This window comes from Centropristis striata, chromosome 23 (assembly GCF_030273125.1).
Source record: "Centropristis striata isolate RG_2023a ecotype Rhode Island chromosome 23, C.striata_1.0, whole genome shotgun sequence".
NCBI classification, from domain to species: domain Eukaryota; kingdom Metazoa; phylum Chordata; class Actinopteri; order Perciformes; family Serranidae; genus Centropristis; species Centropristis striata.
In genome coordinates, this window is record NC_081539.1 from 13,767,703 (window position 1) to 13,782,417 (window position 14,715).

The 14,715-nt window shown below is 37.3% G+C and overlaps 2 protein-coding genes across 3 annotated transcripts in view; both read left to right on the forward strand.

Annotated features, from left to right (window-relative positions):
* LOC131961970 (tyrosine-protein kinase yes-like) overlaps nt 1–4,240 on the forward strand; it is a 32,104-nt gene extending 27,864 nt beyond the window's left edge. Inside the window, exons 12-13 of the mRNA XM_059326908.1 lie at nt 382–513; nt 2,607–4,240. Of these exons, the coding sequence (XP_059182891.1) occupies nt 382–513; nt 2,607–2,815 (341 nt within the window). The 3' untranslated portion in view covers nt 2,816–4,240. The remainder of the gene's footprint in view (nt 1–381; nt 514–2,606) is intronic.
* Nucleotides 4,241–4,878: 638 nt separating this feature from the next.
* On the forward strand, nt 4,879–14,675 carry enosf1 (enolase superfamily member 1). 2 transcript variants are annotated; one of them, XM_059327186.1, is made up of 15 exons: nt 4,879–5,037; nt 5,108–5,210; nt 6,641–6,756; nt 8,665–8,751; nt 8,835–8,861; nt 8,949–9,021; nt 9,579–9,617; nt 9,803–9,885; nt 9,960–10,082; nt 10,653–10,787; nt 11,536–11,577; nt 11,660–11,789; nt 12,408–12,507; nt 12,600–12,681; nt 14,055–14,675. In XM_059327186.1, exons 1-15 carry the CDS (start codon nt 4,957–4,959, stop codon nt 14,145–14,147), a joined length of 1,314 nt encoding a protein of 437 aa, XP_059183169.1. In that variant the 5' UTR covers nt 4,879–4,956; the 3' UTR covers nt 14,148–14,675. The 2 variants fall into 2 exon arrangements, with proteins under 2 accessions (XP_059183169.1, XP_059183170.1); XM_059327187.1 differs by lacking the exons at nt 4,879–5,037; nt 5,108–5,210; nt 8,665–8,751 and having other exon boundaries at nt 6,697–6,756; nt 8,812–8,861; nt 14,055–14,669.
* Nucleotides 14,676–14,715: the final 40 nt, after the last annotated feature.

A 14,715-nucleotide genomic window follows, 5' to 3' on the forward strand; every position in this document is an offset into this window, starting at 1 on the left:
GAAAATGATCATTTTTATATAAATGTTGTTCTGTTCCTGTCATTTCCATTACTGATGTATTGCCTCTAGATAGAGTCACAAAAGGAAGATATAATAATGTCATGCTTGGTCATGCAGAAAACCACTGTAGGGACTTTATATTAATTTGACTTAATCACCCCTTTAAAGGCTTTATAATGTTCTTTATGCTCATTCTAATCCCTTAAATCTGTGTCTCTGAGGTGCAGTTACAAGCCTGAAAACAAAAAAATAATGTGGTCTTAATGACGTCATTGTGGGTCACTATGGGCATTGTGATTTCCTGGAAATAAAGCCATGCACGGAGGTGTACGCCCTCTAGTGGAGTGACCTCACCGCTCTCCTCTCTCCATCACATCACAGGAGCCAAATTCCCAATTAAATGGACGGCTCCGGAGGCCGCGCTGTACGGCCGCTTCACCATCAAATCGGACGTCTGGTCCTTCGGGATCTTACTCACCGAGCTCGTCACCAAAGGCAGAGTGCCCTACCCAGGTAAGTGACAGACACACGAACACACACACTCAAACACACACGGAGTGTTATAAAAGACAAAAAATGTGCAGGAGGGTGTTGATTCACGGTCGCAGTTATCTGTCTGTCAGTAGACGTCAAGCTGACGTGGTTGTTAATGTCTGAGGATGAAGTGAAGCCGTCTGACATTGTCTAGGCCTGTTGTTTATACCTCTGCAGGGGGAGCACTGCCACACACACACACACACAGACACACACACACTGATACCCTCACACACACACACACACACATTTGAGATTAGATGAGACCATCTGGTGGAGGACGATCAGGAGATTGAACACCACTCTTGTTTATAACCATCTGCCAGACTGACACTGCCCTGGGGAGCAGTGCCTGCAGCGTTCTGCACCACCTTCACACAGCTCCACTCTCTATCAGATGTAGCGCAGAAACATTCAATAGATTATGGGAAATTAATTTACAAATATCCTAGTTATTGATTTAAGGATTCATTGAACAAATTGGGAAATGCATGTGTGTTCTTTTAATGGTGGCAAGTTAAATAAAATGATCAATATTTAGTAGAGGTGTGAATCAGCAGAGGCACCATGATACGATTTTATCCAGGTACTTGAGTCATGATATGATATTATTGCGATTTTAAGAATTTTGCGATATGGTGAGTATTGCAATACAATATGTTGCGATTTAACTGTTTAACTGTATTTTATGTCCACAAACATTAAATTCAATCAAGAATTGTTTTGTCAAATAAGAGAACATTCTCAGTCTATTCATCTCACTTCAGTCTTTTTATTTCTCCACAATGAGAGTCAAACCCACAGACTGACCAACAAAGTATTCAGTCAAACTGAACTCAACTGATATCAAACATGTATGGACGACAACAACTGCAGCATTTTCTCAAACTTTCCTCAACTTTAGGCTTCACTGCTCTGAATTCTTTTGAATGAAACATAAAAAAAGCATAACTTTGCCTATAGATTCATTGGATCTTCTAGTTTCATATGATACCAGTATCTCCAGCACATTCCTATTCCAGTGTATACGGCCTCCGAAAAAACCAACAACCTCTAATATGCACAGCCTATCAGCTTAAAGGGATAGTTCAGATTTAGTGAAGTGGGGTTATATGAGGTCCATTATCTACAGTCAATGGTGGTCAGCATGTCTCCAGTTGGAAAAGGCAGGCAGAAGGAAGCTAGGCAATGTACCGCCGTGGATGGGGGCAGCAGCTAAATGTATTTTAGCCACCTTAAAATATCAATATTAGTTTAAGCATACGCTAGAGTCTTTTTGATGCTTTACCTTGCAGTAATACAGTTGTTTAGACAGTTTTCAAGTTGTCGCAGGGACCACTGAAGCCGTTTTTCTTTGCTCTCTGCAAAGCCACCAGACTCCATTGACAAATACAGTATTTTTACCTCACAGGCTACAGGAGTTGCTGGTCTACTGCTGCCTCCATCGGTTAGTTTGTTTGTGTTCTCGAGGGTTAGTTCGGATTCTCAAAAGTCCCACAATAACACTAACAAACTAACCGATCAAGGCAGCAGTAGACCAGAAACCCCTGTGTTCTGCGATGTAAAATTAACACTTCTGTGAAAGGAGTCTGGTCGCTTTAAAGGGAGCATAGAAAACGGCTTCAGTGGCCCCTGCGTCAACCTAAAAAACTGTCTAAACAGTAACTGTCTTACTGCAAGGTCAAGCATCAAAAAGACTCCAGCGTACACTTAAACTAATATTGATAATTTGAGGTGGCTAAAATACATTAGATATTAGCTTCAGTTGCCCCCACATAAACTTAAACAGGACTGTCTGGCAGCAAGATAAAGTGGTGAAAACATTCTAAATGTGTCGTAAAGTTGTAAAATGTAAGCAAGCATATTTCCTACAGTGTTGATTTATTCCTTTAAATATTGATGTAATTAATCAAGAAAAAAATTGCTGGTTTGAACCCAATTTATGTTGTTTATCTGGCTTGCTACAAGATATTATGATGGACATTTTATATATAAAACGGTGCCTAGCAAAAATTAATCAAAAAGCGATTAAAGGCTCTGACGGCGCTCTCCGCCTGCTGTCTCCTCCTCAGGCATGGTGAACCGCGAGGTGCTGGAGCAGGTGGAGCGAGGCTACCGCATGCCCTGCCCCCAGGGGTGCCCCGAGTCCCTGCACGAGATGATGAAGCTCTGCTGGAAGAAGGACCCGGACGAGAGGCCCACCTTCGAGTACCTGCAGTCCTTCCTGGAGGACTATTTCACCGCCACGGAGCCACAGTACCAACCTGGAGAGAACCTATAGCCTGCTGCGTATCCCTATGCCTCGCTTACTTAAAGACATGAGCTCTTAATTATCCATAAAAAGTCGACTGGAACTAACCAGCCACATTAACCACTACTTGCTCTACCCATTCTTGATTTTGATTTTTTTTTCTATCAGTGTCTGCCATCATTTCATTTTACTTTAATATGTTTTTTATCTCAATCATGGTACTACACGTAAGTCTTATCTGTGTGAAATGTTTGATTTTTAACATGGATTTCATCACCATGTACAATAATGTAATGTCTTTCATTTCAGTTATGTCTTTAAAAACACTACATGATGTATTCTTTCTCATGAACACAGTATATTGCTGTAAGAATAAGCTGTGATAATACTTTGCAATAGAAAAACACATCATTGAGACTGGCTGTCCAGCTGTTGTGTGGTTAAACGTGGAGCTCTCGCACTCCATTTGCCTCTAAATTCTATTCTCTTGTGGTAAGATGGTAAATTATGCATCAAAACAATTAATTATTAAGAGATAATATATTAAACTAACGTGGTGAAGCTCTCAGGGGACTGGTGGTCGTTATCACAGTCCATTTAACAGTGATTATTTAACAGTAAATACCACACACACACGGCTTAGTTACATTTCATCAGCTGCAGTGCAATTCAGAGCGAGACTGTGACATTATGCCTTTTTAAATGCATTTCTTTTTATATTATTTTCTTCTATGTTCCTTTTGTTATCACAAGACTTTATCACATTTTATTCATATCTCACGGTCATGGTTTTACAGCTTCATTCGAAGACTTTCCCCACGCTCCATGATCATCCTGAAATCTCTGCTAAGACTTTTCTTTTATAACAACGCCATAATTCTTTCTGTCCCTCTCTGCCGGGGGGTTGTATAATCTCACTGTGATCACTGCAGAGACGTGCTTACATAAAAACAGGCTGTTTAATGTGTCAGTGAGTTAAACAGTGATGAGACTCGTGGACTTGCGGCTTCCTGCCAAGACCGAAAGACATTTCACGGACACAGGATCATTTTAGCCGCTATAAAAAAACTCTTTCCTGAAGTGGAAAATCATGAACAGAGCCACCAAATAAGTTGGAAACAAATATTTGATTATCTACAATGTGACTGAATGAAACATTTCATGTTCATGCATCTACAGCGGCTCTGCAGAAACTGTTTCTATAGCAGTGACTACACTTTTTTACAGTGATTTTATCTTTGCATTTTGCTCCTGTATGGATTTACTGGGACAGTATTGTGACGGGAATAACACTAATTGACGACCGAGCTTGTAAAGAAGGGCTTTGTATATTATAAAATCCTCATTTTATAAGATTATTAATAAAACGGACAAGATTTATTTGGGGAGGGAGGTAGAGGGTGCTGACTCATTCGAGGAATTTGTACAATAAAGACGTGATTTTACAAACTCCAACGTTCTTTTGTTTTTTTATATATATATCTACACGTTTATATTTATATTTTATGTATATAATATATATGTATATATACATGTGTATATATATATATATATGTATATATATATATAATATTCCAATAAAAACTATAATAACTATTGAAGAATAAATTATATGTACAATCAAATATATAATTTTCTTCTTGTTTTTTTTAAATTTTATTTAAAGAAACCAATCACTACATATTGCCATTATAATGTAAAGTTCTTAAAGAAATAATCATTTATGTAGCAATAGAACATTTTAGCCTTCATTGCTTTATTTACGTTTGTTACATAATATTAATAATTAACAATAATAATTATCAAATTTTATATTCTAAGATATCTCCTTTTTATTATAATGTAAATTATTTAAAGAAATAATCAGTGACAAATTTGCATAGGTCTTGGCAGAACTTCTTGGCCAAAATAAGTGTAAATCTGTTTCTGAATATTCATCACAGAATGAGCAGTTTGTCCTTCCAGTTTCCTCAAGATTCATAAATCAAATGCTCTTGAATTGTCTCTTTAACTGGCTCCAGTTGTTAATGTTTCAACCAATGGCAGCCTGAGGTGGGCGGGACCAACTTCCTGCAGGTCACTTCAGAGGAAAGAGTTTTTCACGGAACCTAAAGCACAAGACAAGTTCTAACCTGTTTATATACAGGCTGTGGTTCTAACCCAGTGACAAAATGTTGCACAAAATCATTAATTTGACAGTGAGGGATGTGAGATTCCCGACGTCTCTGGAGCAGCACGGCTCAGACGCGATGGTAAGAAAGTTTGTGCAGATGTAACTTTATCTGCAGAGACATTTCTTTACTGTTTCTCTCCACTCTGCAGCACACTGACCCGGATTATTCAGCCGCATATGTGGTCATTAACACGGACTGCGGGCTGAGAGGCTTCGGCCTCACCTTCACTCTGGGGAAAGGCACTGAGATTGGTAAGATTTATACATGCAATAATATAAATACACAATGTAGCTTCACAACACGAGCAACAAACTTCTGTCACAATGTTGCTGCTGCGTTCAAGTGCTCCTAAGAAGATCAGAATTTCCACAACATGGAACGGAAGTTCAAATATTATGTGTAAAATTAACCAAACTTTCATAAGCGTATTTATTTACACCAGCTAATTATATAAAATGACCAAAATGCTACGATTTTAATAATACACCTTGATTACAACTCTTAGGCCGGCATTCAGCTAATCTACATTGTCGTTTTCTTTATCTTTCAACCGGTTATATGGATAAAGATAAAACTTTATTGATCCCTGATACCCAGCAGTTAAACATTAAAACATTAAAGTAATGTATGCTTAAATACATCAATAATAATAACAACTCAGTAACACACTATAAAGTAATTAAAATGGGCCATTCTGCATAATAAGGACTTTTTTTCTCTTTGTACATAAGGTTTATGCTAATACTTTTGTACGGAACATGATTGGAGCCAGGTAGGAGAAAAAAAATAATGAGAGGAGGATTTTGTTGTTGTTGTTGTTGTTGTTGTTGTTGTTGATGTTTTTATTTTATTTTTAAGTCGAAATTACATGAATAAAGTAAACTTTTTGTGTTCGGTAAAGATGGAAAGATATTCACACATTCGTGTCAATATGTCATCAGAGTAAAACATTTTTTCCATCCGGACAATTAGGTAGCCTGCAAGCTTCAACCTGATTTTCATAAGTGTCATAAAATGAGCAATAACTACAATATTTAAGGGTGTAGTAGAACTAAAATCCCCCTACACATAAATGAGCTACTTTTGGTAGTAGGCTACAATAACTATTGTTTTGGAGAAAATCTGCTTTTATGTAATTTATGTGAAATTTTTAGACAAAAAAATCACAAAAATTACATATTGTATTATATTAAATTATATACGTATTGTATTTTATATACGTATTTTCTCAACATTGTATTTCAACTTTTTTTTCTCATACTTAACTTAATAAATATACATTTTTTCCCCAACCTAGCCCTATTCCTCTTCCGTACTTTTGTTTTAGTAGTCTAAGTTAGATTTTATATCAAGCACTTTTACATGTAACACTGTATTTCTACATTTTGCTATTGCTACTTTTATTTAGTTAATGATATGTGTGCTTCTTCCACTGCTTCTCAATAATAAAATGTTGCATTTAGGTATCAAAAGACTCTAATTTTCTGTCTGTACTTGGAGGCAACATCTCTTTTCTCATGTGCTTGTGTGCAAAGTTGAACCGTACACTGCCATCTTGTGGTGATGCTTATAAAACACAATGTAATTTTAAATAAGATGCATACCGGTATATGAGGTCCGGTTGTCATCATGAGCTTTTTAATGCTATAAAGTGTTGGTGTGTGTTGGTTGTGACCCGCAGTGGTTTGTGCTGTGGAGGCTCTGGCTTCACTGGTTGTTGGGAAATCCTTGCAGGAGATTGTGGGCGACTTCCGGGGATTTTACCGCCTCCTGACCAGTGACGGCCAGATGAGATGGGTAAGAACATCCATTAAGAGAGGCAGAACATACTAAACAATGCAGCTTTATTATAAGGAAGCCTTAAAAAGCTTCTGTCTCATTGGAGAGAAACTTTCCTACCTCCTCCTTTGCTCTCATCATTCTTTCTGTATTTTACATGGATATAGTGACTCACATCCTCTTTTCTTGTCATGGATTAATTTAACTACATTTATTCTTATTCAAATGAGATATATGGCAGCTATCTCTACATACATAACACTATGATTCATTACCTAGATCCAAAAATAAGAGCCACATAAATCCTGTTCTGTTTCTGGTTTCAGTTTAAAGTAATTCAGTCTGTCAGCATGTTATGGTCCTCATAATACTGCAAACAAAACAGGTCCTTTAGTTTCTGAAGGTCTCTGATTCAAGTCCTGATTAAGACCTTTGAAATGTGAGAAATCCAGGCTTTTAAAGAAGTAGTGTCAGCTGCCTGCAGAAGAGTCCCTTCACGCACAAAAGAAAGATAACATAAGGTGAAAACATCTTGTGTTTGAAGGTCCCAAAGTCCTCATTAAAACTAAAGGAGCAAAACAAATGAATGTAGAAGTGTTTATCCTCTTGAATCAAGGCTTTTCAAGAAGTATCAGATGCGTGATCAGTAAACAAAACAGGAGATGATACAAAGAAAAGCATTTTATTATGTGTGCAGAAAGTGTGAAAAAATTCTAGTTTCTGAAGGTCTCAATGTTCTGGGTAATGATTGCACACTTTCAACACTTTTTACTGTCCTTTAGTACATATTTATTCCCATCAGGTCTTTAATCTTCTTCCCACTCATGAAAATGAACCAAATTTTGCATATATTTCCAGTCCTAAAAGCCTTAAAACTGGCTATATAGTTCTCATGGTGTTGCTACAGCAACCCTCATAAGTTTAATACTTTGAAATCTGAGGGAAAACATTGTAACTTTGACCAAACTGCAGGTCAGAGTGAGCAGGATTGTTCATATGCTTGGAGCTGGCTGGCATCATGAAACCATCTCTCTGTTTTTCTCAAAAACTAATCAAACCGATCTCCCACATATTTTGCTCGATTTTTGATTCATAAACTGTAAGCGGCTTCAAATTCCAGCAAATTATTGCTAAATAAATCTCCAAAAACAAAATTTGGATGCAATGGTAGATGTACTGTAATGTGGTAAATGCCAGAACTTTATCTTAAAAACTGAATTTTTGATAATATATTTTGAATTCTGTTCTGTGTTCATGGTGTTATCTTCAAGATGGGGCTTTAAAATTAGGGATTTTTGAGTATTGTATCCCAATTTCAGAGGGGAAAAAAATCACCAATAATCGATATGTCCGCTGATATAGTACATTTTGAGCTGGTATTAAAATAGACCTTTTTAACTTGATTGGGCTTTGATATGAGTCAAGCAACTATAGAAATGACAACTGAGACAATAAAGAATGATTATACTTTTTTTTTTTTAAATAGCTAATCAAACACCAGTACCACCAGTGTTCACTGTTCGCCAATCACTGACCATTTTTACAAAGAATAAATAAAATGGAAAACAAATGCATAGCTAACACCTTTTCAAGCACCATTTTCTACATTACATATTGTGTAAAACTAAGTTTTAAAACTGATAAATTCCCAAATATAAAATAAATAAATAGTAAACAAAATATATTTAAAAAATACATATAATCAATATTTTTTAAATCATTTGAATAAATAATTGTAATTTTTTTAATTAAATGAATAAACAGATCTGCTGTCTAGATGAAATTCTCAGAATTGTTTTGGGATTTTTGAATTTTTAACAATATGAACTTTTGAAGGAATTTTATAACCCCCATTTTGTTGCACACTTCAGTTAAACATGTTGAATTTGTAAAGTGGACGTTATAAACTAAATAACTCTGAACCAGCTGGGTCCGGAGAAAGGCGTGATCCACCTGGCCACGGCGGCAGTCCTGAACGCAGTGTGGGACCTGTGGGCTCGGGCGGAGGGCAAGGTAACAGTTTGATGAGACGTAATTAATAAAAAACAAGCATGACTCTTCTTTACTCACCAGCTGTTGTGATGATTCTCCTGCAGCCGCTGTGGAAACTGCTGGTCGACATGGTGAGTCACAGGAAATATTGTATCTTTCAATTTATGTCCAGGACGTGACCACGAGGGAAATATCACGTGTTTTATGTGTCAATTCAGGATCCCAAGCAGATCGTCTCCTGCATTGACTTCAGATACATCACTGATGCTCTCACAGAGGAGGAGGCTCTAGGTGAGACCGCTTTACGACGCACAGCAGTGATAAATAATAAGTCCACATGTTGACATTGAGGTGAATGTATATTTGCAAATCTTTTTTTCTTTTCTTTTTTTTTCTTTTTATAACACAAACATGAGGTCATATACAAACATTGTCACAGTGAATAATACACATAAGTGCTCGCCATAGGGTGATAAATATGATGATTTTTAACATTTTAGGCATTAAAAAAAAAAAAAACCTTTTTGGACCAAAAAATGTATGTCATTTTTTGTCAAAAATGGTTAAAAAAAATAAAAATGCCTAAAAATGTTTAAAATGTCCCAATTATAGTCTGTTGATACATATTAGAGCACAATATGGCAATAGATTATTTATGTTTGAAATAAATAGGCCAAACAGATGATATAGTTTGCTAAAAGTAGTGGATAAATAGTTTAAACATTCACCTGACAGACTAAAAAGTTTGGGAAACACTGCAGTGCACTAAATTTTAAGTACAGTTTGAGGAAAGAAATCCCTTTTTTGTAGTCAAAGCACAAACACTCTGCTTCTCTTTCCTCCTTCAGACATCCTCCAGAGAGCTCAGGAGGGCAAGCAGCCGAGAGGTGAGCACTGAAAAGAGTCATTAATTAACTGGATGGGATAGTGCAGAATGAAATAGCCTCTTTAGAAACTATCAAGAGTGCTTTTAGCCTGCATTACAGGCCCCTGCACTCCATGATCGCTCCATTAAAACACGCTTCTCCTCGAGTGTCTATCACCTGTGTGGACTCCTTGTTTCTCCTCTCAGAGGATCTCATGCTGGAGGAGGGTTACCCCGCCTACACCACCTCCTGCGCCTGGCTCGGCTACTCAGACCAGCTGCTCAAACAGGTCTCTGCACTGTTAAATGTTGTGTCATTTCTCAGGTCGGAGGGATCGTTAGTAACAGCTGTGTGTTTCTGAAGCTCTGCACAGACGCTCTCAAAGACGGTTGGACCAGATTCAAGGTGAAGGTCGGAGCCGACCTGGAGGACGACGTGCGCAGGTGTCGCCTCATACGGCAAATGATCGGAGCCAACAACACTCTGGTGAGCTTGTTTCCCCCCCAACCGTCAATTATTAATTGTTGTTGTTTTTTGTCTCTTTGTGGTTGTTTTGTGTCTCTATGTGGTTGTTTTTTGTATATATGTGGTTGTTTTGTGTATCTATGTGATTGTTTTGTGTGTCTGTGTTTTTTTTTATATCTATGTGGTTGTTTTTTGTCGCTTTGTGGTTGTTTTGTGTCTCTCTGTGGTTGTTTTGTGTGTCTATGTGGTTGTTTTTTGTATCTATGTGGTTGTTTTTTTGTCGCTTTGTGGTTGTTTTTGTCTCTCTGTGGTTGTTTTGCGTCTCTCTGTGGTTGTTTTGTGTCTCTGTGGTTGTTTTGTGTCTCTCTGTGGTTGTTTTGTGTCTTGCTGTGGTTGTGTTGGCTCTTTTTGCTAATATGAGATATTTTGTTGTTATTTTGTCTCTTTGTAGTTGTTTTCTGTCTATTTGTGGTTGTTTTGTGTGTTGGTTTTTTTCTCTTTCTGCCCATGCTGCAACTTTGTCGTTGTTTTGTATCTCATAGTGTTTCTTTCTTTCTTTCTTTCTGTGAATAACTATACTGGAGTGTTTAGATGATCGATGCCAACCAGAGATGGGACGTGGCCGAGGCCATCAGCTGGGTGTCCCACCTGGCTGAGTTCAAACCTCTCTGGATCGAGGAGCCCACGTCTCCGGACGACATCCTGGGTCACGCTGCCATCTCCAAGGTGAGGAACAGGTTTGTTATTGTGCTCACGTAGACTGTGGGTCAATCGGCCCGAGCACAGACACATAAAGGCAACACAGATGCACCATATCGGGACTGAAAATATGAAGTGATATGTCTCTTTGTAGTTTATTTGTGTCTCTTTCAGTTTGTGTTGTTGTTTTTGTTGTCATTTTGCATTTGTGCAGTTGTTTTTTGTCTCTTTGTGGTAGTTTTATGTTTTTTGGTTGTTTTTTTTGCAGGAGTTTGTTGTTCTGCATCTCTCTGGTTGTTTTTGGTCTAATATGAAACTAAACTAATAAACTAATATGAGACTATTTGTTGTTTTTCTGCTCATGTTGCATCTCTGTGGTTATTTTGCATCTTTGTGGCTCTTTTATGTCTCTTGTGTCTCATTGTTCTGTCTCTCTCTGGTCATGTTGCAGCTCTTTGTTGTTGTTTTGGGCGTCTTTGTGTCGATTTTGCATTTCTTTTTGTGTCTCTTTTGTAGCTGTTTTAAATCTTTTTGTGGTTGTTTGTTTGTTTGTTTCTGCACGTTGCATCTCAGTGGTTATTTTGTATCTTTGTGGTGGTTTTGTGCCCCTTTGAGGCCACTTTGAATTTCATTGTGATTGTTCTGTCTCTCTCTGGTCATGTTGCATCTCTTCATAGTTGTTTTGTCTCTTTACCTGCTGTGCTATACCTGGGCCTGTTCAATAACCTCTCCATGGTTAAAGGCTGATAAAAGACGTTTGACGTTGTTGTTGCAGGCTTTGGCTCCACTCGGGATCGGCGTAGCAACAGGAGAGCAGGTCAGAACTCGTGTTTTTTTTCAGCACATATCGGCGACTGATGAATTGATAGTGTCTCGTCTGGTAACTGTTTCCTCTCCAGTGTCACAGCAGGGTGATGTTTAAGCAGTTCCTGCAGGCCTCGGCCCTGCAGTTCGTCCAGATAGACAGCTGCCGGCTTGGAAGCGTCAACGAGAACCTGGCTGTGCTGCTGATGGCCCACAAGTTCCAGGGTAAAACAAGTCTGGTTTCAGGGCTCCATAATATCAGTGTTATATTTCTATAAAAATATTGCTGCAGTCAAACCACAGACTGCATAAATAATGGACATAGTCAGCGTGATGTCACCCATTGGTTTGTGGCCCATTGGAAGCATCAAGTTCAGCGTCACCTAACCCCAACCCAAACTGCTAAAAGTCCTCTTTTATATCTATATAACGTTATATATAACTTAATTGACACGTTGCCGTGGATACGCATTGTTCTACTTCTCTCCTGATGGCGGCTCGCCTTGTTAGCAACCTGTCAATCAAAGGTAGCCACGCCCAAAATCATACGATTCTTTATCTTGTATTTTCTTCTAAATCGGGCCATTATTTTAAATATTAACATCAAATTGTCTTGCAGAAGATTTTTTACTAGCGATTGAGACCATATTGTTCTGAGGAAATAAATCAAGTGAGAAGTTTTCTCATTTTGCATTGAAATGAATGGACAGAAATCTTGCAGCCAAACTTAGCGCCCCCTGCTGGAATTTTTGGTAGAATGCATCTGTAGAAGGCACTTCCTGGTTCCTGCTCAGACCCGGAGGTTGCCGCCTGAGTCAAACGCCACTGTGTCTCTTCCCTCAGTGCCTGTGTGTCCTCATGCTGGAGGAGTCGGTCTCTGTGAACTCGTCCAGCATCTCATTCTGTTCGACTACATCTGTGTGTCTGGAAGTCTCAGCAACCGGTAATGGCAGGGTTATGTTTTTGTCGCCAGTGAAGAGCTCTTTACTGAAACTGATCAATAGAATTACTTCAGCGCTTTGTTTTTCTCTGCAGAATGTGTGAATATGTGGATCACTTGCATGAACACTTCAGCAGTCCCGTGGTGATCCGTGACGCCCACTACATGCCTCCCAAGGTAAGATGGGAACTGTAATTTACAAAAAAAAATCTCTGTAAAACAGTTCTCCGTTACATCTTCCACACCTGTTTCTTTAGGCTCGTGAAAGAATTACTTAAATTTTACTTAAGCCAGTGTTTAACAAACTTTTTAGTAATTCTTACCGGGACCATAGACTGTATAAATAATACAGATAGTTATATACAGTGGTGGAATGTGAATAAGTAAATTTACTCAAGTTGTGTACTTAAGTACAATTTGGAGGTACTTGTACTTTTCATTTTATGTAACTTTATACTTCTACTTCATTACATTTTGAGGCAAACATTGTTACTTTTCAGGTCAAGATTTAACATGAAGAAATATATCAAGTTAAAATGATTACACGTTTATAAATTAAACCACATAACAGTATATTAAGTAGTTAAATGAGCCCGATCTTGACATCATTAATAAATGCATCAATATTAATAATCTAGTAATATATTTTGAATATATAAAACAATCCGAGAAGGGCCATTCTTTTACTTTTGATTTACTTGAAGTACATTTTGATGCTGATACTTTTGAACTTTTCCTGAAGTAAAATATGAATGCAGGACTTTTACTGGTATTAAAGTAATTTCACAGTGTGGTATTAGTACTTTTAGTAAGTAAGGGATCTGAATACTTCTTTCACCACTGGTTATATACAGTCAATGGCTTGGACTAACCTACCTCTATTTTTGGCAGTGTAATTATTTTATTGAACACTAGAGGGTGAACATGAGTGTATTTTCACTTCAACTGAAAAGTAACTAAAGCTGTCAGCTAAATGTAGAGGAGTAAAAAGTACAATATTTGCCTCTAAATGGTGTGGATTAGAAGTATAAAGTTACCTCCAAATTGTACTTATGTGCAGTACTTGTACTGTACAAACATAATAATAAAGATCCTTTTAAATTTTGTTATTAAAAACTATGACCAAGATATGAATGTGTAATGTGTCACATATAAAGTTGTCAGTGCTCCCTGTTGGACAAACCATGATCTGCTGAAACTGTTTCTAAATTACCACAAACATATTTGGCATTTCCTTATCAATAGTTAATGTACTTAGTTATATTCGATCACTGCCAATGCATTAGAATATACCTCAAGTATAAAAAGTAAAAATAATCGTCATGCAGACTACTTCAGAATAATGTATATACAAAAAAAGCTCTGCAAAGTAGCTGAAGTTTATAGAAAAAGTGGTGTAAAAATACAGTATTTACCTCAAATTAATTAGAAAGTAGCAGAAAATGGAAATACCAAAGTACCTCCACATTGTACTTTAGTAAATGTACTTAAGTTTCTTCCCAGCTTTGCTCCAGGCTCTTGTTTGAGTCCACTGTGCTTACTGTCCTCAGGATCCAGGCTACTCCTGTGAGATGCTGGAGCCGTCGGTGCAGAGACACCAGTTCCCTGCAGGAGACGTGTGGAAGCAGCAAATTAACAAATAAGGATTTTATCTGAAAAATGTCACTGAAGGCTCTTTATTAGTCTCTTGATTAGACTTGTAGTTGAGTGATGAAAAAACGGACAAAATTCTGACTTTTGTAACATAAATTGTGTTTTGCTGCTTGGCTCCTCAGAGCCTAACTGCAGTAACTACAGAAAGAGTAAAACTGAGAAAAACTGCTTTAAAGATTTCTAATGTTTTTTACCTGGCCAGCCAAATGGGTTATAGGTAGGTTAGTGATATGACACCTATTTCTACATGTGTTGATGTCATTTGTATTGTATTGATTTATTTGACCCTAAAATGTAGTTACTACACTCTGGTTTTGCATTGCTGTAAAATGTTCTAATAGTAATGCGAAACCGCAGTAACAGTAACTACAATGTTGTCTTCTTTCAGCTTTAATATTTTTTCAGTGTATAAACATTTTTAAATTGATTGTTGTTTACAAACTCTATTGAAAGAATTGTATTTTAGATTTATAAGTAATGTTAAATTTTAGTCTTAATATTTTAAAATACATTTTTATTATAATTATATATATATATACACTATATAAAAAATATATA